Here is a 22342-nt window from a genome sequence, read left to right on the forward strand (position 1 = left end):
AGTTACAAATATTTCCTGAAGGAATGCAGTTAAGAGATGAGACCCAAGTGTGTGTTGGCTCAGGGGATGCTGTGGTGAGGTGCCCATCCCTCTGTCCATCCCTACCCTCATGGAAAGGTGCCTTCATCCTGAATTGGGCTGGATCTGACAGCGTGAAAACAAATATTTACCCCCTCAAACATCTTTTTTTCCAGTCTCTGCAACTGGTTCAAATATTTTAAATAATATCAGTCCCTCAAACACAAAAAATGCAGTATCGTAACAAAAACCAGCCCCTGCTGCAGGCCACAGACACCCGAAGGTCAGTAAAGCAAAGGGCCCAAGGATGCTGCTAGCTTTGTTATCTCAGTCAGGTTTGAAATCAATCAGAACTGCAATACCTTTGTTTTTATTAAGCTAGTTGCCCTCTCTTCCTTAAAAATACCAATATTGACATCATTGCTGCAGTCAGAACTTTCCTTTCTCTCCACCAGCAATACATTTATTGCATGTTTCAAAGCTACCACTTCAAGATAATTTCCAAAGAGCTTGAATGTTAAAAAAACCCCCAAACCTAAAATTGAAGAGACTGTTCATGAGACTAGAAACCTAGCTGACAAAAATGTGTTTTGTAAACTGATTTAACAGACCCACCAGCATAGAGTATGTGCTATTAAAAAGCAATCAACTTTGTAAATAGCCATTTACAGCATATTTTGGACAAGTTTATGGAATAACAGATACTGTCCTTTAGAGTATTCAAAACAATTACTTTCCTAAACATATTGATAAAACACAAGGCTTTTTTCTTCATGCAGAGTATTGTTTTTCTAAGTGTTTCAGTGCTTGTAGATAAGCAATATATTAAAGTTTAATTCCATTTTATTCTATTGTTTAGGGGTTTTTAACACAGAATGGATAAACATTTACCAGATAAATGAACAGCACATTTTCCTTTTTTAAAAAAAGAGAAGACAGAAAGTGAAATATTATTCTGCTAACCAAAACAGAAAAAATCCAAAATCAAAACTTGTCTTAGACTTATAAACTTAATCACACTTTAGGGGAAAATAAATTCCTTTCCTAAATTCTAGGATGAAACCTTGACCCTGCATAAATAACAAGGTTACATCCTCAATGTCTTTCTCAGGAAATATGAAAACAAATAATGTTTTTCTCTCTTTCTCTCTGGGTTGATGTCAAATACTTGCTCTTGGGAGGAGCTGCTGTTTCCTTTCTTACCCAGAATGGGCAGCCCATCACTGACCATGTGCCTGTGATGAATTTTGGGCTCTTCCATCGTGGAACAGCTGCAGTTTGGGAATTTAAAGAAGATTTGGTTCCAGAAAAGATATGATGTTTGAAAATCTATAATTTCTAGTTTTGCTTATTTGGGCCATAATTTTGTGGTGCTCAGAGGTGTTTCTTCAGTGGAGGAGGATTCATTTCTAGTAGTAAGGAGAGAGTGCTGAGGGTTTGTCATGGGGAGAATGATGCCCCTCTGGTGACACTTGTGATTGTCTGGTGATGCTCTTTCTGGGAGTGATTTCTCAAAGAATAGTGAACAGAAAGATGGAGAGAACAGGAGAATCCTATCTCACAATTTTGGAAATAAAATACTGGACTAGAGTTGCCATTCATTATTTCTGTTTTCATTAGTGTTTTACATGGTCATCATAATTACAAAAAAGGTCTTTAGGTCTATTTTTAAGGACATCTCTTTGAGTTTGCCAAGATGTCCATGTTTCTACAGAGGCTGAGCACAACCATCTTTCAAAATAAGTCTGTCTTGGGTTCTTGTGATATGAACTCCTTGGGTTTGTTGTTTGTTTTGTGGGGGGAGCAGGGTTAGGCCCCTACTCCCTGATGTAGAAATCTGCCTCTTCAAGGTCCACGCCTTTGGATGGATTCTGAGCTCCTTTTGGAAAAGTGCTGCTGCAGAACAATCAGGAACAAGTTGGGAACGAAACGGAGATATTTGGATAGAGATTTTGGGCCAGCTGCCTGTGAGCAGCTGTGCCCTCCACTCTCTGCTTCTTTCCATTGTACAGGTGACAGCAATTTCATGACAATTGCCTCTCCTTTGTTTTTGGGCAGGAAATGTACCAGTGTACCTTTGGATAATCCAGGTTTATTAGTAAGCCTGACTCCTGTTACAAAACCCACAGGGCAGCTGTTTATACCTAGACTGGATCTTGACTGCTCCTTTGATACATTATTAGATAATAGTTGTTGTCAAAAGCTCCTTAAGGAGGAGGTTTGGCGCGCCTGGGCTGTCCTTGTCAGCTTCCCAAACTGCAAAGAATGTCCATCCTCAACCATTCCAAGGATGCCTTTCACCTGAGGGCTGTCAAGGACCCTTACAAAGGCACTGGCCCACTCCTTCCCCTTGCTGGCTCCAAGGGAAGCTGTCTTTGCTCGTCAGCTTTCTGCTCCAAGAATTCTGCCACTCTGGGAATCATGAGCAGGAGTGTCCTGTTTTTCTCCACAGGGAGAGCTGCCTGGCTGGGACATGGCACCCTCTCAGATCTCAGCTCTTTTCAAAAAAACCAAGGAGGAGTGCCTGCTTGCATTGACACTTCTTAGGGCTTCTGCCTCTGGTGTGCCTCAGCTTGGTTCCTTAGCACTGGGGAGCACAGGGAATGGCATTCCCCTGGATAGGCAAGATCTAACAGAGCTTTTCCCATCACTGATTTGCATTCCCTTGCTCAGGGAGGGAGATTCTTCCAGCTTCCTGCCCCTTTATTCTCTTATATTGGTGTTGTTCCAAGTTCAAACTGCAGGGCCATGAAGAAAACTCAGGAGAGTCAAGCACAGAGCTGGGATCTCAGCTGGATATCTCCCACTTCATCACCCCACCACATCAGCTCCGCCTGCCTGGGCACACCCCAAAAATATATAGAAATAGGGTGGAGCTCTGCCCTGTAAACCCCAGCCCCAGTGACTGCCTCTCAGCTCAGATGTGGAAAAGCAGCTCCTCAGTGTGGTGCCTGTGGCCCAAACCCTCTTTATCAGATGAGCAAAGCCTTCCAGGGCATCCATGACTGGGTTTATGCAGCCCAAACCTCCTCGTGACTTTGCATGGAAATGTAAACACCAGTGCAAATGTCTCAAGATTAGGAGTTTAAATGGGAAAGCTGAGGGATAAAGAGCAGCTCTCCCAGTCAGCACATGTGCCATGGCCTCAGCCCCAGGCTGCAGCCCATGACTGAGATTTTTAGAGTAAAACTGGTAATTTTTGGATCCTTATTTCCACATGTGTGATATAAAGAGGCTTTTGTTACAGCCTGGTAAAAGAAAATATACGTCATATTTTCAATGTATCTAGATATCTTTTATATTTAGACTCTGGTGAGAGTTTGGGTACCCACTATCCCAATAAATACCGATTCTCTCACCATAATCTGCTTTTTAGCTTTCATCTTATTGTTCCCATTGATAAAAACTGCCTTCCCTTGGAACATACAAACAAAAATAATGAGAATCATAACCCTGCAAAACATATTTAAAATGTGAATTCAGTGGCTCTCCCATATCTGGTTTTGTTTTCACCAAAACCTTGAGCATAGTTTTAGTGCTGATCTTTGTGCAATAGCAACAGAAGCAAATAATATTTTCCTGGTGCCTGGCAGAAGAAGAGTGCTTAACTTAGGTGTGTAAGAAATATGTCTGCAAACAGATTGACTTAATAGACCATTAAATAGTTGTTGGTAGTTGTGGAGAAAAAAGTGAAATTTGTCTTAGGATGGGAAGAGGCTTTAGGTGTTTTCATAAAATGTGAGATTTGACAGGGTCTAGAGAAACAGGCAGTAGTGTTATGGTAGAATTTGTATTTTCTTTTACATGCTGTTTGTACATGCTGTTCTTTCATTTACATGATGTTGAAAATGCCATTTCAATCAAAATGTTCGTTATCTTTAGAGGTTTTAGGTGGTTTTGCTCTTTGCTTTTACGTTTCACAAGGCTTGTGTCAGATCAGGCATGTCTTCAAGCACAGGACTGCATCCTGCAAAAGGGGTAAATAAATCTTTAAAAACAAAAATAGACAGGCTTAAATAAAAAATGATGTCATATCTGTGTGTCCTTCTAACCTTCTTTGAATATGTTGCTGACAATAATAGATCAATAACTTGAAAGCTGCAGACAGCCTTCCAGGAAAGCTGCAGCCCCACTCCAGAGCCCCACCATTCTCAGTAGTGAGGAACAGAGCTAAGCCAGTTGATCATCCAGGCAATCCTGCCAGGAGCTGAAGTTTTTCCACCCGTGTGACTCCTGAGCACTGCACACAGAGTGTCTGAATGGACTCTGCCCTTCAGCGTAGGCTGTCAGCATCAGGTACATCAAGGTCACTCTGCTTTGGAAGTATTCCTCCTCTGCAAAGGAAACTGTCCATGGAATCCAGGATTTATTTCACTGTTTGAGCTTTTTTTTTGTTAATGGATTGGGTCATAACATCATATTTGATTCATTAAGGTAATAGCCAGCACAGATGCAGGCTACAAGTTTTAAAATAAATGGAAAAGCGAAGGAGATGGGTGAGTTCCAAAGTGTCCTACTTAGAGAAGATGGAAGAGGCAGGGTTCACCTTTCTGCGGGTGGAAGGGCAGGAGAGGTATCAACAGCCCTGCATCCCTGACAGGATGGGGCAGGAGGTACCAACATCCTTAAAAAGGTGGGCAGGAGGAGGTGTCAACATTAAGTTTGCCCCAGGGGAGGTGGGCTCCCTTTTCCTGCCGGGTGGTACCAGTGAAAGCTGCTGCCTCTCCACCAGCAGCACAGCTCGGGGCAACATCTGGCTGCTCACAGCTGGAGGGGCGAGGGGGGATTCACATCCAGTTGTCGCTGATGCGGCGCTAATGAGCGCCTGCTGCCAGGATTTGGGCAGAGCAGAGTTCGGGACGTGTGCGGTGTCCCTGGGAGAGCACGGCGGCTCCGTTGGTCCGGGGCCAGCGCCTCGTAAACAGGTGTCAGCATCCCAAAAAAAGAGCTGCCCTCCCTGCCAGCAGCGGGTATCCTCGCTGGCATTGCAGCCTGCCGGCTGGCACGGCTGGCATTCCCGGGCACGGCTCCCCGGCCGCAGGGCTGAGCTGAGCCGGGCCGGGCCGGGCCGGGCCGGGCTGGGCCGGGCCGGGCTGGGCTGGGCTGGGCTGGGCTGGGCCGGGCTGGGCCAAGCCGGGCTGGGCCGGTCTTGCTCTCCCACGGCTTTGGCTTCCAAATCTGACAGCCTTGGAGCGTATCAGGGGAAGGAAAAGGGGAAGAGGTAGAAGAGTCACTTGTGAGGATTATGTTATTTTCTTTTTAGGATTAACCTCTGAGTTGGAATTTGGGAGATACAGGCGGTAAAGAGCTGGGTGAGGATGTGCTAAAGGAGGATCTTGCTGCTAGGGGGCAATATGTAGCAAGCAAAACCCCACTAAGGGAGTTTTATCTCAATATCTTATCTTTTCCTCAAGAAAAGAGCTTAAATCCAAAAGTTATTCAATGTATTTCACAAGCTATCATTTTTTTTCCCATAGAAAGAGTATACTATATTTGTTTACTTATTTACAACATTTACTTATAGGTTGTGTTTGTTTCTTTTACCATATGTATATATGTGTGTGTGTGACTTTCTTAATATGCTTCCTTGTTACCTCTATGATTCTTAATTTTCATTCTGAATTCTATCATGGTTTATATAAAGCAAAAAGATAAGGACGTGGACATTTAAAAGCCTCGAATCACATGGTCTTGTAACTCTCCTGCTGCTTTCTCTTTTTAACTCAGAGGTCTTTGTGCCTTTTTTGTTCTACCACTTTCTTAAACATACTCTCTGAAAGTGAAAACAAGAGGAGACCAGGAAAAAAAAATAAAAAGAAAAGAAGAGAAGGCAGTTTCAGGGACATTATTGGTTTCAGGTTGAGCAGGGAAATGTTGTTCATTTGTTTAGATGTATTCATGCTGACTTGATGATGCTTATTTTAGAACTGGTGCAGGGTATTTCTTTAAGAGCTGCATTGCATGAATGCAATTTTAAAATTCATTTTAATGACAAAAATACTTTTTGCCAGGGACTATTCAGTGGCTATGCATGGTTATGACTATAATGTTAATGGTTGATTGAATAATGGAGAAAATGCAGTGGTTTCTACAGCAGGTTTTTGGTCCTGGTTCAGTTGGTCATCAACATTGAGTGAAGCATTGTCTGAATGAGGAAAGGCTACAGCGCAGTGTGCCAAATTTCAGTGCTGGAAAAGTGATCATTAATTAATTTTAGTGTTAATTTTTGCAAGATGAAGTTGAGAATTTTAACAGCTGCGACTGAAATTTGAACAGAGGAGGAAGTGGTTTCGAGTTTGAGGGACTTTTTTATTAGTTCAGTCTTGTTTCCCATATGGTTCAGAGTAAGAGACTCAAGCATGGGTTTGACTCTGTGCCCCAGAATATTTGGGGACTTCTGCTGACTCAGAATCCACAGGGTTTTGGGATTGGTTTTATGGCTGTGTTGAAATACATTGAGTGCTTCTTCAAGTCTTTGTTGTAGTCTTTTCTGCTTAATAAATAGAAGAGAGTGGGTTAGTCAGCATCAGAAGGCAGCAAAGCCAGCAGTTTTCATAATGCTCACCTCTTTCAGCTCCCAACAAAGAGATTACAGTGCCAGTCTAGCTGAATTAGGACATTATTGTTCTTTTTGCTCCTCACCTTTCCTCTTCTATCCTGCCATAAATAATTCTGAACGTGAATTTATTTTGAGATTAAATTATTGTCCATGTTTAATGTGATTAACATAAAATATTCATGGTTTTAAGTCTTTGAAATGCTCTACTCCATCCATGCAAAAAAAAAGAAAAGAGGTTTTGTGTTCTGCAACAGAAGGCTTTGACCTGTGCCAAATCAGCACAAGTGAACTGCTTGTAATCCCTGGGTGTTTGTAATTGCCAAAGTGGTTTGGATGGTTTTACTTAGGATTAAATCCTGACATCATCCTTAAGTGCAGAAATCAAACTTATTGTAATTAAGATTATATCAAGAAAGCTCTCACAGTTCACATATTTTCCAGTAGTCATAATAAACTAAAATTCTATGATTCATTGTCTACCTAAAGCACTTGTTCTTTCCAATATTGCCAGGCTACTGATGTGTAAACAGGAATGTAAATATCTCCTTGTGTTGGGGGGATTGTTTGGGCTTGCACAATGGTGCTGAATCATCTGAGCAGGTCTCCTTGCTCCGTGCTGGGGCTTAGCAAACCCTGCTTGGAAGTGCAGCTCCAGAGCACAGGGAGGTCGTTTGGGCTCAGTGAAGCTTGGGATTTTCTCCTCTGAGCCTATTCTGTCCCAGTGGTGATTCCTAAACTGGCACTTTTCAGTTCACAGCTCCATTATTCAGATTCACAGTCAGTAAAAGATGTTTCTCTTCTAATACCTTCTGCAAAATTCTGAAATAGCTTGGTTTTACTTAGTACATGTGTGAAAAGAAGGAAAAGAAGAGAGGACTTTCACTGCACTTAATCCACTGTTTTTACAAAGTTGTTTCCAGCATCCTTTCAGATAAAAATGCAGGTTGTTGCAGTTATGAAGTTCCAAAAGTTGTATTATTTTGTGAGTATTTTGCTGCCACAGAATAAAGCCTTGAGTACACAGGATTCTGCAGCTGCCCACACTTGTTTCAATTCCCATTGTTCAGGGAGCCTGCCCATATGTGCCTGTGAGTGTTGGGAAAAAGAGACCATGCACATGTAGGGAATTGGTGCAGACATTCCAGCTGCTCCCATGAGCCAGCAGACTTGTGGCTGCATCTCTAGATTACCCCCCTAAAAAAAAAAAACAAAAGCTCCTTGAGTTGTTACAACTTGCTGTTCGGGTGGCTCTCTGAGTTTGGTGATGCTGCCCTGAGATGTCAGCGTGGTGTCTGTTCTGGGACAACTACTGGGGAGTGTTAGACAAGAGCCAGGAGCAGCAGCCCAGGTGTGTGAAGGTGTTAGAGGCTGTGCACGTGAATATGCAGAGGGTGATTGCTGCCCAGGTGTTGTGCTGATGTTGATGAGCACTGGTGTTCCTGGGAAAGCAGCTTGGGGCAGCAGATTGCCCAGAACTGAAATGAACATCCACAAACTCGCGGTGTTGGCAAGTTCCAGAGGAGCACAACTGGGAATTCCACGGAAGCATGGCTTTCATAACAGCAATGTTTACCTTGCTCTGGTAAGCTCAGGACAGGTGCCAAGGCTTTGGTTGCATCCTCCTCCTCTCCCTGTTGCAGGTTGTTGTCCTTGCTGGCTCCTGCCTTGTTCCCAGCAAGAGCCTGATCAGAAGTGTAGTGATTATTGTTGTGCCTTCCCAACATTCAGATTTGGCCTGGTGTGGTCAAGCTCTGACCTTCTCCAGGGATGGATGGAGATTTGTAGCTTCACTGGTTCCTTCCCCATTGTGTGATCACTCTTGTTAGCGAATTGGGGATTTTTTTTTAATGTTTGATTGTAATTTCCCTTGTTGCAACTTGTGTCTGTAGCCTCTCACCCTTTTCTCATTCTCCACCTGTGAGAGGAATCTGGCCCTGCTGTGTCTGTACCTACTCAGTTGGCTGAAGGGGGGAATGGGACCCATCATTTGCCTTCCCTCCCTTGGGCTGCATAAGTGGGGGACTTCTTTGGCTTTCCATTTTTCCAGCCTGTCAAGACCCCTGGAAGTGGCAGCCTTACCCTCCAGCTTATCAGTCCTGCTCCTCAGTTTCACATCATCTGCAAATTTGCTGGGGAGTGGGATTTTCTTTGTCTGTTCCCTCAACATTATCCCTGAAGTTCAACCACACCCAGACAGGGTAATTCAGTTTCATGTTTTTTGTTTTTTGGGAAAGCTAATTTAGTACCCATAAATTCTAAAATTCTTGCTTTATCTTCACTCTTTAGACAAGCAACCCCTCCTCCTACGTGGTTCCAAAAAAACAAAGCTACAATGCTGCAGTATTTTATTTCACTGTCAAAATTAATAAAATCTTGGAACACTTTGCCTTGTATTGCTTGCATAAGTGCCCATATGCAAACACCAGTTTGCAGTCTGTTACTTATCTGGTTGCCCAGTTTGAAGTGAAATTTTTATTTAAAATCCTTTAGCCTATCTATATACTTAAACAGGGAATGGAAATAGTTCTGATGACTTAATCAGAAGCAGGTTGAGACTGAGAAGCCCTCAGATTTTCAAGACTATTTAAATAAGAGTGGTTCAGTAAATGAGATGCAGGATGTAGGTACTTGAGGGAAAACCCTTGACTTAGTTTTTCATCATGAACAAGTTAAAGGAAAAAATGCCTCCTGAAAAGGGAAAGGCACCATGGCACCTATCCTCACCAGCAGTTTTTCCCTTCCTGCCCCCCCTTTTTCCTTCTCTTGCCAAGAAATACAATCATTCCTTGAGCCCACAGAGTAAAAACATCCTGAGACACCCATGTGGGATAAAAGGTAACTGAGCTCTCTTGCTCTGGAGGAGGAGGAGGAGACCCAGGTAGGGCTGAAGAGGGCTGAGGAAAGCTGAGAAGGGAGGAAGGGAGAAGGGGTGGGGGCCCTGTCCAAGGGCTTATGGGCAGGAGAGGGCAGGAACAGGATACGTTTCAGCTTTTGGGTGGCTCTGGGAGGAGCAAGCTGGGATAAAAGTGTCTTGATAAAATTGTTCCCTTCCTTCTCAGACGGAGACAGCGAGTTTCATGGGGTGGATTTTCTGCCAGAGGATCTCAGTGAGGCTCCAGAGGAGACAGGAATGAGGGTGAACAAGAAATACTCCTGTCTGCCTGCTGAGGAGAAGGGCATCCACATCATCAACATCCGAGCCATCGAGGACATTGGCTACGACCAGCACGAGAGCACGGTGAGTGACCACGGCCTGCTGTGTCACCTCAGCTTCTTTCTCATCCTTTCCACCCCCAGGATGCTCTGAAATCCCCTCCCTCCATTTTCCCAAGGTGCTGGGAAGGATTGCCAGCAGGCACAGCCCATGCTGGTGTGGTGGGGGTGTTCTTGGATGGGTGAGAAAGGGAAGCTGGTTTAACCTGTAGCATAAAAAGGGGCTGACTCTTCTCAGGGTAAGGAATCTGGCAATGAGGCTGAGGAACCTTTACCTCTTCTTGCCAGTGCAGAGAAGAACAAAAGAGAATGTCTAAAATTTCATGCAAAAGGCATTGTTAACATAGAAAACATTAAACTGATCTTCTCCAGCACACAATAGAAATTAATTAATTTCTATTTGCCATTAATTGCTCCTCAGTTAAATTCCTTAACATAGATTTTAAAGGAAGTTAGTAATATGAATACCCAGCATGATTAGGGCTTGGTTATGTAATTGGAACATAAAAAGAAGTTTATTAAGGTGGAGTGGGCTATACAACAGATTCACTAGAGAAAGAGGTACCAGAAAAAGCAACATGGGATTTATTGTGCTTGCGCTTAAAATTAGGATGGAACATGGAGGAATGGTTCTGTCAGGCTGTTAAAATCCTCCTGCTGTGGTGAAATTGAAATGTCTTTTCTCTGTCTCATTCACAGCTGAAGAGACATGAGCTTTACATGGTCTAATTCAATGCAACTCAATTTAAGCACAGCAGCACTGCAAGAGAATATCTGGCCCATGAGTATCTTTCAGCATTTATACTCCATCCTTAAAATAATCTGACCATTAATTTCTTTAAAACAGAACCAAGTTTTTTGGCTGCTTCCTGTTTGCTGTGGGATATAGCTGTTCTCACATATAAGTGAATTTGTTGAGGCTTTAGTAGCTACAGTGGTGGCTCAGCTGGGTTTTTCAGAAACTGCTGTTTAATTAATTAGTAATATCAACACATCTTTTAAAAACAATTAAACACTATCCAGTTAGTTGTCATTTGTTAATATTTTATAGAAATTTGCATAAATGAGTTGCCTGCCATAAGACTGTCAGCTTGCTTAAAAAAAATGTTCTGAATTCACAGGTGTGTGCCATTAGTCATAAAGCAATAGAAAAGTAATAGTTATTAATGTTCTTTTATATCAAAATTATGCTTACAAACTAAGTGAGAATATCTAGGTAGGACATAAACATTAGCAGACTGCCCTGAAAAGTTTGCATGACTAAATAACCTCCCCTGATTTCATGGAATGGGGAATAGGGGCAAGAAGACAATGAGTGAACTCTGTGGTGGCTCCAAATGCTGTTTTATTTTATTATATATTTATTAACTTGATGTAAAGGGTTTAGGTTAAATGGGAAAGAGGGATGAGATCCTAAAGGAGAGAGAAGCAGGTAGCAAAGGCTATCTAAAATAACTTACATTTGGTGTTTTATGTATGAAATAAGCAGGTGTGCAATCCCAAACAGATTTTAGCATTTTGCAACTGATGACCAATTGCTCTCTTTTGGAGCACAATTCCTTTTCCCTCGATGGGGGATGGACATTCTTCTATAAACTTAGAAGCTAGAAAAGTTCCGTGATCACTGAAAAGCCACTCCTGTGTTGGGTATTTTTTGTGAAAACAAATTCCATTTACTAGTGAATTTTCTTCCTTTTTTTTTTTTAATATTTTCTGAATCTCCAAGGGTAGAATTGTGAATTATGCATGAGAACTGTTATAAAAGTAGAAATAAATTAGTTGTTAGTACTTTTTGTTTGTTTGTTTCTACAGTTGCCCTGTGCAGTTTTCAGATAAATGCTTGGAAATGAAATTGTGTTTTGATCAGTACCTTTCATGTATCTTGCAACACTTACCCAGCATTAACCCAGGCTGGGAATAAAGCCATTGCCACCATCAGATTGCATAGTGACATGGGTTTTATAAGTGGGTAAAAGAAGCGGTGAACTCAATAAGCAGTGACCCTGCTTCCCTGGCCACTTTCCATGGCGTTTTTGGCCGTGCCGCAGGAGCAGCTGGCTCCCTTCAGTCTGTATCTAAGATGATCTCTTTCTCAGATGATATGGACTTGCAATGATAGATAAGAGAAGTGAGAAATGTTTCCACACGATATTAATCTATTTGTCAGAATTGCAGCATTGTAGATGTCACGGGTGGAAAAGGACAGACGATCTTAGCGGCGATTAACCCCCAAAGGAGAAAACCAAACCCAGCAAGTAGCTGACTTATGAACCAGTGTGCTGGTGATTAGATTAAATCCCAGTCATGCAATCTATTTATTTCTGGCCAATAAAATCCCAGCTGGCTATCAGTAAAATTAAAGGTGTTAACTTGCAAAAATTTTTGGAGTAAGTAGCATGGGGGGGACTCCTCCCATCTGCTGGCTGTCTGGAGAGAGGGCATCGTGTGCTCCAGGCAAAAGGAGCCTTGAGAGGAGAGGATGGTCTGTCTGGTGCTTGTGCTGGGCTGTACATTCATTATTCTTCTCTCTTCTCTCCACATACAGTTATTAAATTCCCTATCCAAAAACCCAGATGCTGATTGCAAGTACGGCCTGTACTTCAGAGACGGCAAGAGGAAGGTGGACTACATCCTGGTTTACCACTACAAGAAGTCCTCAGCCGGGAGGACTCTGGCCAGGAGACCTCAGCAGAACGATGCCAGTGTCCGAAGCAGCAGGCAGGACCAGCCCCTGCCCGGGAAGGGGGTGCAGCTGGAGATGGGGGACCCTGAGCCTCACATGGATTACCACGAGGACGACAAGAGGTTCCGCAGGGAGGAGTACGAGGGGAACCTCGTGGAGGCAGGGCTGGAGCTGGAGCGGGATGAAGATGTAAGGATCCCTTTAGAAGGGTTAGAGGGGGTGACTGGTGACCACATCCTGGGGGATGCTGAGCTGTCCCTGTGAGCCTGGCTCTGATAAAGGTTGCACAAGCTCAGCCCTTGCAGGATTTGGTTGCAGTTCTGGCAGTCAGTGCCATCCTCACCCACTGATTTAGCTGGCTGCACAGGAGTGTGCCATGCTGCTGTAAATGCCCTGAGGAGGTGAAGCTTCCTGACTTTTTTTGACCAGGATTTGTGGTACATGCACCATTGCAACTCGGCTGTGTTGTGCTATCTGGAAGTGAGGTTTAAACTGCTCTGAACACTAATCCCAGTTTGGTGGGTTTACAGTATGCAGTGGTTTGGATCCTCTGCTAGTTCCAGCTATGAGGGGGGAAAAAAATCAGATACAGGCAGTGTCATTTATTCCTCAATATAGGCTTGAGGAAAATTAAATTAGTTCAGGAGGCTCTGGTCCACGCTCCTGCTGGAGCACATGGGTCTGTGTTACAGTTTGCTCTTGCCATTCTTAGACATGAACAGTACAGCTTGTAACATCTTCCACCTGCACCCTGAAAACAGGATATTCTATTAAAAGCCCATTAGACTGTGTAAAAAAATGATGTATGTGAAGTGCTGCCAGTGTGTGATTAGTAGAAATAGACACAGCAGTATTAATTTCAAAGAAAGCTGCTACAATTATCTGACCCAACCAGTGTGCCCCACACTTCTGAGAGAGAGGGTAAACATTTATGCTGGTTTTATTTACAAGATCTAAAAGTTGAGATCAGCATTTCGACCTGAGAACAGACTGCATAAAAATAAATCTGTCACCTATTACTCACAAATTACAGACATTTATATCTTTTATATATTATGTAAATGTAATATATATACTTAACATGGTACAATGCAAGAAAAGCCCAAAACCTTTCTCCTTTCTGTCTAACAGTGAAAATCAGACTTGCTTTCTGTCCAGCTTGCAGGTTCCTCTAGCACAGAGGGAGCTTGCCTGTGCCAAGTCATAGATATTGAAAACCTTTTTCAGATGGGACGTGCCACCTGTGACATGTAATATGATTTCAAATGATGCAGAAGGGCTCAGGGGTCAAGACAGGACACAGTAAAAGAGAGGGAACCCTGTCCTTTCAGTGCAAAACACCAAACCACATGAGATGAAAGTGTAGAGATGAAAGCAAGATGTGGGGATTTACATCAGCTTCCAGAACATCCACATAGAGGGAAAGATCTGCAATCACTTGGGCCTGAAAAGCCACAAAGCTGCATTGGAGACCTCACTGATTCCAAAAGAGCAAAGGCTTCTTAAACAGATGGTGTTTAATAAACCACTTAAGCTCTCTTCGATGAAATGGCTGGATGGTCACACACAGAGAGTTGTGGTCAGTGGCTTGATGTCCACAAATAATTGATTAAAACAAGGCCAGGTTGGACAGGGCTTGGGGCAGCCTGGCCTTTCCATGGCAGGAGTGATGGAACTAGGTGACTGCTGAGCTCCCTTCCAACCTAAACCATTCCATGGTGCTCTGAGTAACCAGTTTCTAGAAAGCCAGGGGGAATACAGCTGTGTGAGAGCTAGTTATTGTAATAACTGAGTTGGTGCAGCAGTAGGGTTAAAAAGATTAATTGAAGTTCATTTCTCTTCTGTTTGCTGAATGCCTCCTAGTTGGATGTCATTTGTCCAGTGCCTTTGGAATGGCTGCTCCAGGGGGAGCAAACATGGGTGGATGTGGGAGTGCCAGGAGCAAACATCCATGTCCAGCCCTCTAGGACACAGCTCAGAGAATTACTGGGCTGCAGGCAAACCACTAATATTGCCATTAACTTCTGTCCTCCTTTTGCTTTGTTTGGTGGAGTCCCTCCTACTGGTTTTCCTAATTATGATGCCTTAATGGAGATACTCACATTTGAGTCTAAGGTATGATCAGCAGGGATTCTCTCAGCCGCAGCAATTACAGCACAGTCACCAAATCACACCATTTTGGCTGGATGCCTCTGCTTCAAATTTAACTGGCTCGGCCTGTATTTGTGTCCACAGTCATTAGCTTTTATTTCCCAAACAGTTTTTATCTGTTTAACCTTGTGGTAATTGCTCGGGGAGACAATAGCATTTTTTGAGTCACATTCTATAGCAGCTCAGCACAGGGAGGTGTTCAGTGTTTGTCCTGTTGTTGGAAACCAACTCTCTCAAACAAATGAGATTTATCATGTTGGCCCTAATGGACTGTTTGTTCCTTTAATATGTATGAATCACAAGGGGTAATGTATTTAATTTCCTCTCATCAGTAACATTTTCCCCTGCTTTTTTTTTTTTTTTTGCCTTTGTTTCTTTAAGACCAAAATCCATGGGATTGGATTTGTAAAAATACATGCACCGTGGAATGTGTTGTGTCGAGAGGCAGAATTCCTTAAGCTCAAGATGCCCACAAAAAAGGTGAGTCTTGATTTTCTTGTTTTCCTCATGAAGGCATAGTTTAAACATATGTTCCTCTCAGAGCACCTTATAAATGCAGGCTTCTCTTTCCATGAGTATTTTCAAAGCAATTAACTGATGTGCACCAGAAATGAAAGTCACAAATGTACTTGCTTGGGGCAGCAGAGGGAAAAAATGGAAGGAAGAATGGAAATTAAGAATTTCCATCTGCTACCACTGTCTGTACATGATGAGAGTGATTTCATCCTCAGTGTGTTTTAAAAGAAGAGGTTTCAATTAATGGTGAAATTTCTATGTGCCTTTTGGACATTTTTTTCTCACTTGAAGACTGCTAAAACTGAACCACCAGGATAGGAATTTGACTCACTGGGTTTAGTGACTATTCATATACACAGTCAGTCATGTTTGCAGGAGCTGGGGCCACTCAACCACAAAATAAATTACCTTTCAGAATATTTGAAATATCATTAAAGGAATGACAGTGTATTTTCATCAATTCTAAATCACCTGTGATAGATAGATAGCTACCTGCTCAATGAGCACAGCTCAGAGATGGATTAATATTTAAACACAGACTAAGTGCAGGTCCCAGACTGCACAAAGAAGTCCATAATGGAGCCAGAGACAGTCTCCAAGCCCAGCATCATTTATTGCAACACTAAAACCACACTTGTGGTTTGGATTTCATATTAGTTCCCATTATTGCCTCACTTACCAGGGATTTTAATCAGAAGCACAATTACATAAAAAGGTCTTTTGTGATCCTGTGGTTCCCTAACCCTTGGTTTGACTTTCCCATCCCTTTATTTCTGATGATTTCAAGAATGTAAACTTCACTCCTCAATAGTTTATTGTGATATATTTATCTAATTGCTGGTTGATTCCTCACAGTTCACTCTGACCCATGGATAACCAAAAAGCAGTAAAGTTTCACTGTTTGGTTTTTTTTCTCCTTGCCCCCTCAGATGTATCAGATCAACCAGACCCACGGCCTCCTGAAAAAGATAAATTCTGTGATTCAAAAAATAACGGAGCCCATCCAGCCCAAAGTAGCAGAGCACAAACCTCAGACAGTGAAGCGCCTCTCCTACCCCTTCTCCAGAGAGAAGCAGCACTTGTGAGTGAAACCTTCCCTGAATATCCACAGGTTGCAGCCTCTGACAGCAGCTCAGGCATCAGAGGGTGAATGGGAACATGAACACCAACACTTTGGTGGGCATTGATGCAAAGAATATTTCCATTTTGCACTAAGTTTACTTTTTGGGGGATGTTTTTTTGGCTCTGTGTGTTTTAGCTGCTGTTGTAGCACATAATGCGCATCTGTATAACCTGCGTATAATATGCATACCTGCATAACTTCACCTGCCAGGCTGCCAAAAGGGATTTATGATGTGATTTATAACAGTCTCTTGTCCACATTAAATAAATTGCTCAGTAAAACTTGTAGCCAGAGATGTGGGTTGATAAATTTCAGAATAATTTCATCTGTCTGGTGTGGGCAGCTGACACAGGTAGTGCCAAGCAGGCCTTGCCTTTGAAGTGCTGTGAAGTTGGAGGTGGCTTTGCCATCGATCCCAGATCAGCAAGAACAGCTGTAAATGTGGGTGTAGGGAAAAAATCACGAGGTAGAGCCCAGACAAAGCTTCTCCTGCCCTGGATTGCTCTGCTGCTGCTCTTCCCTGGCCAGCATCCCAGAGGAGTCACTTTGAAGGCCGTGTTTATGGATGTGCCAGCTGGAACAAACAGCAGTCCTAGGGCAGGATCTCTTCCCTGCACCCCTAGGGCTTTGAGGGTTTCATCCAGAGAAGCAGAGCAGTGTGTGTGACATCTTGGCCTGTCCTTGGGCTTGCTGGAAATGTCTTTGTGTGTTGTCTGCATGAAAGGCATTCCTGGAGGTTCAGGGAAGGTCCAGAATATGCTCCTGATGGGTCTCACACTGATTGCAGGTGGCTTTTCCAGGAACAGCACCTGTGTCTCTGCTGGATGAAAGAGGAAACAGAGGCCTCACAGGGAAAATTAAAGATTATGAGGGGAAATTCAAGGCCAGCAGTGGTCAGGGATTCAACTTAAATGAGCGTCAACACTCTCTTTTGTGCTGAAAAACCTATAGAGACATAAAACCAGTGAAATGTATAAGCAGCCTCTTTAAATTGTGGGATTTGGGTTGGACTTGCTTTTTAGCAGGGTTTCTTCTATAAGCTGTTAAGCTGTTCTTTAATTTGAGCTCTGAGAGATCCCCAGGAGAAATTAAAATATTGAAGGGGTCAACAAGAACAGGAAATTACTGACTTTTTTTTTTTTTTTGACCTAATGGGCTTCCTTCTAATCTTTTAACAGATTTGATTTGTCTGACAAAGATTCCTTCTTTGACAGTAAAACCAGAAGCACTATAGTAAGTACTGCCTATAAATAATTTATGGTGGATATTGCCTCAGTCGTGGTGTTAACAGCTTTAGTGCAATGCCTGTTCAAGTTTATCTTTCTTAACCAAATGCCAAGGATCTCCTGTGCCATCAGGTACTGAAATGATTCCAGATTTAGTGCTGAGTACTGTTTGATGCCAACAGGTTGCTGCCTTTTGGAAAATAATTTGGATCTTCTTTCTAGGTCATGGTTAATTTTCTTAGTAGAGATATCACCAGCTGGGAATGTTTAGATTTTACCACTCCTTCTGCCCACCAGCTGCCTGCACCCACAAGGGGTTTAACTTTTTGTAAATATACATTGTTCTTTTTGCAAAATGCTGCTAAATACCCTGAGACAAATTCTAACGAAACAGCCGGGTGTTTACAGGGAATATTATTTATAGTTTCTGGGAGGACATTCTCTGTAATGGTGGTATTGAAAGTGTTGAGGTTGATGGCTTTTATCTGACTTACAGAACGTAAAATAGAGCTGGGGAAGAAGGTGTAGCCTCATTTATAGCCACCAAAGGAGGAATTGAAAGGCCAGCTCGTGTGACATCCAGGGCAGCTGGAAAGGGCAGTGCCAAGCTGCCCTGGCTGCAGCACATTTCAGAGGATAACAGGGACTCTTTGCCCCATTCCACTGCTCCTAACTGGTGCCTTGGAATGTGACTGCCAGCATGCTTTTTTCTTATATTTAACTTCAGCCTTTTGGGATGCCAAGTGGTTTCCAAAAGAGCTTATATCCCAGTCATAGCTGCCTTTCATTGCTGTGGTGATAAGGGGTGTAAGATATCCAACTTCCCTTTCCTGCTCTGAAATTCCAGTTTATTCCACAGTGTAGTTCCCCACCAGCCTGAAGAGCAGGGGTTTGATGTGAGCACTGGTTATGGGGGTGAGGTGAGCTGGACCAGGGGAGGCAGATGCAGGAGCATAGAAATTGGGAAGAAAAAAAATATTTATTTGGTGTATTTGCAAATAAAACATTTAACTTGAGATTGGGGGGGGAAAAAAGCGCCTGGCTTTTGTTTGTAGGCTTTTTTTTATATGTCCAGATGTATAGGGAAAAAATCTTGGAAGTACAAAGAACTCAACAAATGAAGAGTTCAGATTCATGACAGGATGAGCAAGGCAGCAAGACAAAATGGCTCCATGGAACAAGAGGGTGAGCAAGACTGCCTGGAAAATGGGGCTGAAGCAGGAGCCAGAGCAGAGGCTGAGAGGAAAAGGAGGGACAAGGGTTTTTTAAACAATTGAAGGAACACTGGGCGTATAAGAATTATGCTGGTGCTGTGCTGCTTTGTGTGAAATCCCTGCAAATCATCCAGTAATGAAGAACATATTGAATGTTTCCCAACATCATTTTATTCTGTGTGCATTGCTGTTTGTATTCTTCTTTCTTAAAGTTCTCCCCTGCCTTTCTCAAATGTATTTTTGAACCGCAGTGCAAATATTGACCCTTCCACCTACTGCGAAATGAACAAGAATCTAGTCACTACCCATGAGTCTTTGATGAATAGAAACTAAGCCAAAGACCTTTCAGTTATTAAAAAAGAAAATAAAAAAAAATGTATTATATAACTGGAAATCTCTCTGTGACAGCCCTTTAATTCACCGGGGTTACAAGACGACAGACTCATATGTAGACTTGGGATGAGCTGTGGGACTTGCCCCGGATGCCCTCACTTGCTTCCTCCAGTGAATTGGGCAAGAGGCAAGTTAGCACATAGATTAGGGAGCTGGGAAACAGTCCCCAGCTCTGCTGACAGGCCAGGCAGTGGGCAGGAGGTGTCTTTGTTCCAGGTTTCCCTGTGCTGCCTGCTCGCCCTGCCAGAAAGTGTTGCTGCACAGGAACGGCCAAAAGCCGACCCTCGCGGGCAGCCTGCTGAGCTGTGCAAAGGTTACTCGACAATAAGTGCAATAAATCCCAAAATAAATACATCTGTTTTGCCACTGAGGTCAGGCAGGCTCAGAGATGTTAAGGTCAGCCTGTGTTAGTCCAGTTTGATAAACGGCTGCGTGCTGTGTACACGCCGTGAGCCTGGAGCTCTGCGCGGCTCCTTGGGATGGAGCCAGCCTATGCCCTGGAGGCCAGGGAAGAGCTGCTTCAGGTGGAAGAACACCCCTGAGCTCCAATCGATGGCTAACATGAGCAAAACTTGCATTTCTGTTGTGCCAGGGATAGATGTAACCCTGTTTGCCCCCATCAGTTCTCCTGGTAGCTGACTATTTAGCTAAGCTTTTCTCTCCTGAACACCATGACTTTTATTAAAGAGTGATGACTTCATCCACATCTTGGCTTGGCCAATATTTGAGCTGTACACAAAAAGATTGTGCTTTTCACTGGCGGTGTCTGAAGTAACCCTGCCTTTTCTTTTGCTTCTGTAGGTTTATGAAATATTGAAAAGAACGACGTGTACCAAAGCAAAATATAGCATGGGTAAGGAACTTTATTTAGCTTTAAGATCAATATCTTTTTCAGGTATTGAAAATAGTTGTATGTTGTAAATGGCTGTGGAGTTTAGGTTTTCCCCCTGGTCTCTAATTCGATGTATGTGGATGTAATTGTTTTATTTGGAAATCTGATTCAATTTATGCAGCTGTTTGACATTTTCTCAAATGTGAATTCATAGATTAAATTAAATGGTAAGTGAGCATGTAGGCCCTGCAGATGTGACTTAGGATGGACGGTGACATAAACCAGCAGATGAGATGTGCTCTGTGTTCTACACTCTCTGAAATGGATTGAGGGTATTTCTGTGAAATTAAATCCAATACCTGCAGTAAAAATCTGTGGCTTGGCCCATTTCATTCAAGTAGGAGCCCCACATTTTATAGTGGGATTGTTTTCCAGTGACTTGAGGGGAATGGTCTCGACTGTCCTGAGGGGAACTGAGATGAGCCCCCTGGAGCAGCCAGGGGCCAAGGCTTGCACTGGAACTGGGCACCTCAGCCCTCAGAGCAGATGCTGCAAGTCAGGGGATGAGAAGTTTGTGCTACCACAACCAAGAGTTTCAGGATTTCAGCCCTAGGGTTTGTGCTGTAAAAATTAAACTCATTATAGAGATGAATTGCAAATCAGGCCACCTTGAAGATTTGGTGGCAGCTGATCCTGCTCAGCTGTTATATACTTTATTTTACACATGATACTTGACTGTGGAACCAAAGTTAACAAATAGTTAATGGTAAATCCAAACAAAGTGAGAAAAGTGCGTAAACATGGAAGAAAATGTTTGGTAACTGATGAAATCTGTTATGGCATGTATTTGCCTACAAGAAGTTAAATAAAACAATAGGAACTTGAATTACAGGTAGTTCTGTACAATATTGACCCATCAGCTGCTTAGAAAGACATCAAATAATAGAAGAACAATTACGCCACAAATTATTTCCATGCTTTGACTTTTGTGTTGAAGTAACAACATACAATGCACAATTGTTGACTCCTAATATACACTAAAATTTGGTGTGCAGCCAGTATTAACAGAAGTGCGGTTCTCTGTAGCATGGGAAATTCAAATTATTCTGTGACTTTCGAGACCCTTTTTGAGTCTCGTGCTGGATCGTTTTCACTGGAAATTACATCTTTGGACTCTTGAAAGGGGAAGGTCACAGAGCTCAGTTTGAATTCTTGACTTGGAGTTGACTTTTTTTTTTTTTTTTTGTTCAGTAAATGGGAAGCACAGCAGGGATTTGTTGAATAGGGAAGACACTCATGTATGTTAGAGTGTTAGGATTCCTGGATGGTTCTTCTACCTGAGACTGGCAAGGCCACACAATATTGGTAATAAAAATGCCACCAGGCCAGCCCTGCATAACTCAATCAGCTCCTTTATGTTCCAGTGCTGGAATGCTGGGTTACAACCCAGCAGAGGTGGCAAACAGATTTAAACAATCACAGATAATGCCGCTGCCCAGCAGGAAAAAAGCAGCAGGGGAACACTGCAGCCTTTGTTATTTATTGGGAAAATTTTGTGAAAATGTGGATCTGGCTTCACTTTTAAATCCAGATCTGTAGTAGAGGGGAATTATGTAGGTCTTCTCACAGCCCTAGAAAAATCATTTATCTGCTCACCAGTTGTGTCTGCCAGGAGTGTGGAAACATTTGCAGACAATTCATAGACCTGTATAATCTTAAATAGGGCTTTGAAAATTAATATCAGTATCTGCAAGATACTGAGCACTCCTGGAGCTGCTCTTCCAGCAGGTGATTAGTATCTCAAAAATGTTAATGAACTTGAACAATCCTCATTTCAAGAGCAATCAAAAATTACTCTACAGTGAACTGGTTCCTTGTTCATAGTCACTGTTCCTTCACACCAGTCCCACACTCTTTTGTTAGCCATGAGCTGATTGGCAGCATGGAGCTCACCAGAACACCTCATTTTTCTTTCCTTTTTTTAAGTCTTTTCAAATCCTTCCCAATGCTAGTGGCCAGATTTATATATATTATTTTTTTTTTCAGTTGGCATTAATCACCATTGCCCTGCACAAAGACAAGTGCTTGACTTAGCTCTGACTGGTTCATTCCAACCCCAAATGTATGTTCATGGGCAATGTGATGCTTCCAGACATGGTGAACAGAATTGGAAGTAGCTCTATTAAAGCCAGCAGCTGCAGGAGGAAAGAACATTAGAGAATTAATGAGCTACAGCCCTCCAAAGGCCCAGGTCCTGCCATCTTTGGGGATGGTGCAGCATTCCTCCAAACTTCCACACCAACTCCTCCCTCTGCCCCCTGTTAAGGAGTGACACCACCCCTGGGAAAGGCAGGACTCCTCCCAGTCCCTTGTGCCACAGACATTTAATAGATGAAGCACTAATTGCTTTCAGC

At 42.9% G+C, this 22342-nt stretch overlaps 1 protein-coding gene across 1 annotated transcript in view; it reads left to right on the forward strand.

Annotated features, from left to right (window-relative positions):
• ANO1 (anoctamin 1) overlaps positions 1 to 22342 on the forward strand; it is a 71437-nt gene that overhangs the window by 21008 nt on the left and 28087 nt on the right. Inside the window, exons 2-7 of the mRNA XM_054275347.1 lie at positions 9637 to 9815; positions 12336 to 12662; positions 15006 to 15104; positions 16070 to 16221; positions 17442 to 17496; positions 19898 to 19949. Of these exons, the coding sequence (XP_054131322.1) occupies positions 9637 to 9815; positions 12336 to 12662; positions 15006 to 15104; positions 16070 to 16221; positions 17442 to 17496; positions 19898 to 19949 (864 nt within the window). The remainder of the gene's footprint in view (positions 1 to 9636; positions 9816 to 12335; positions 12663 to 15005; positions 15105 to 16069; positions 16222 to 17441; positions 17497 to 19897; positions 19950 to 22342) is intronic.

Source organism: Melozone crissalis, unplaced genomic scaffold (genome assembly GCF_028551555.1).
Source record: "Melozone crissalis strain CALT ecotype California unplaced genomic scaffold, PUWL_Pcris_2 ptg000018l_1, whole genome shotgun sequence".
Classification (NCBI taxonomy): Eukaryota; Metazoa; Chordata; class Aves; order Passeriformes; family Passerellidae; genus Melozone; species Melozone crissalis.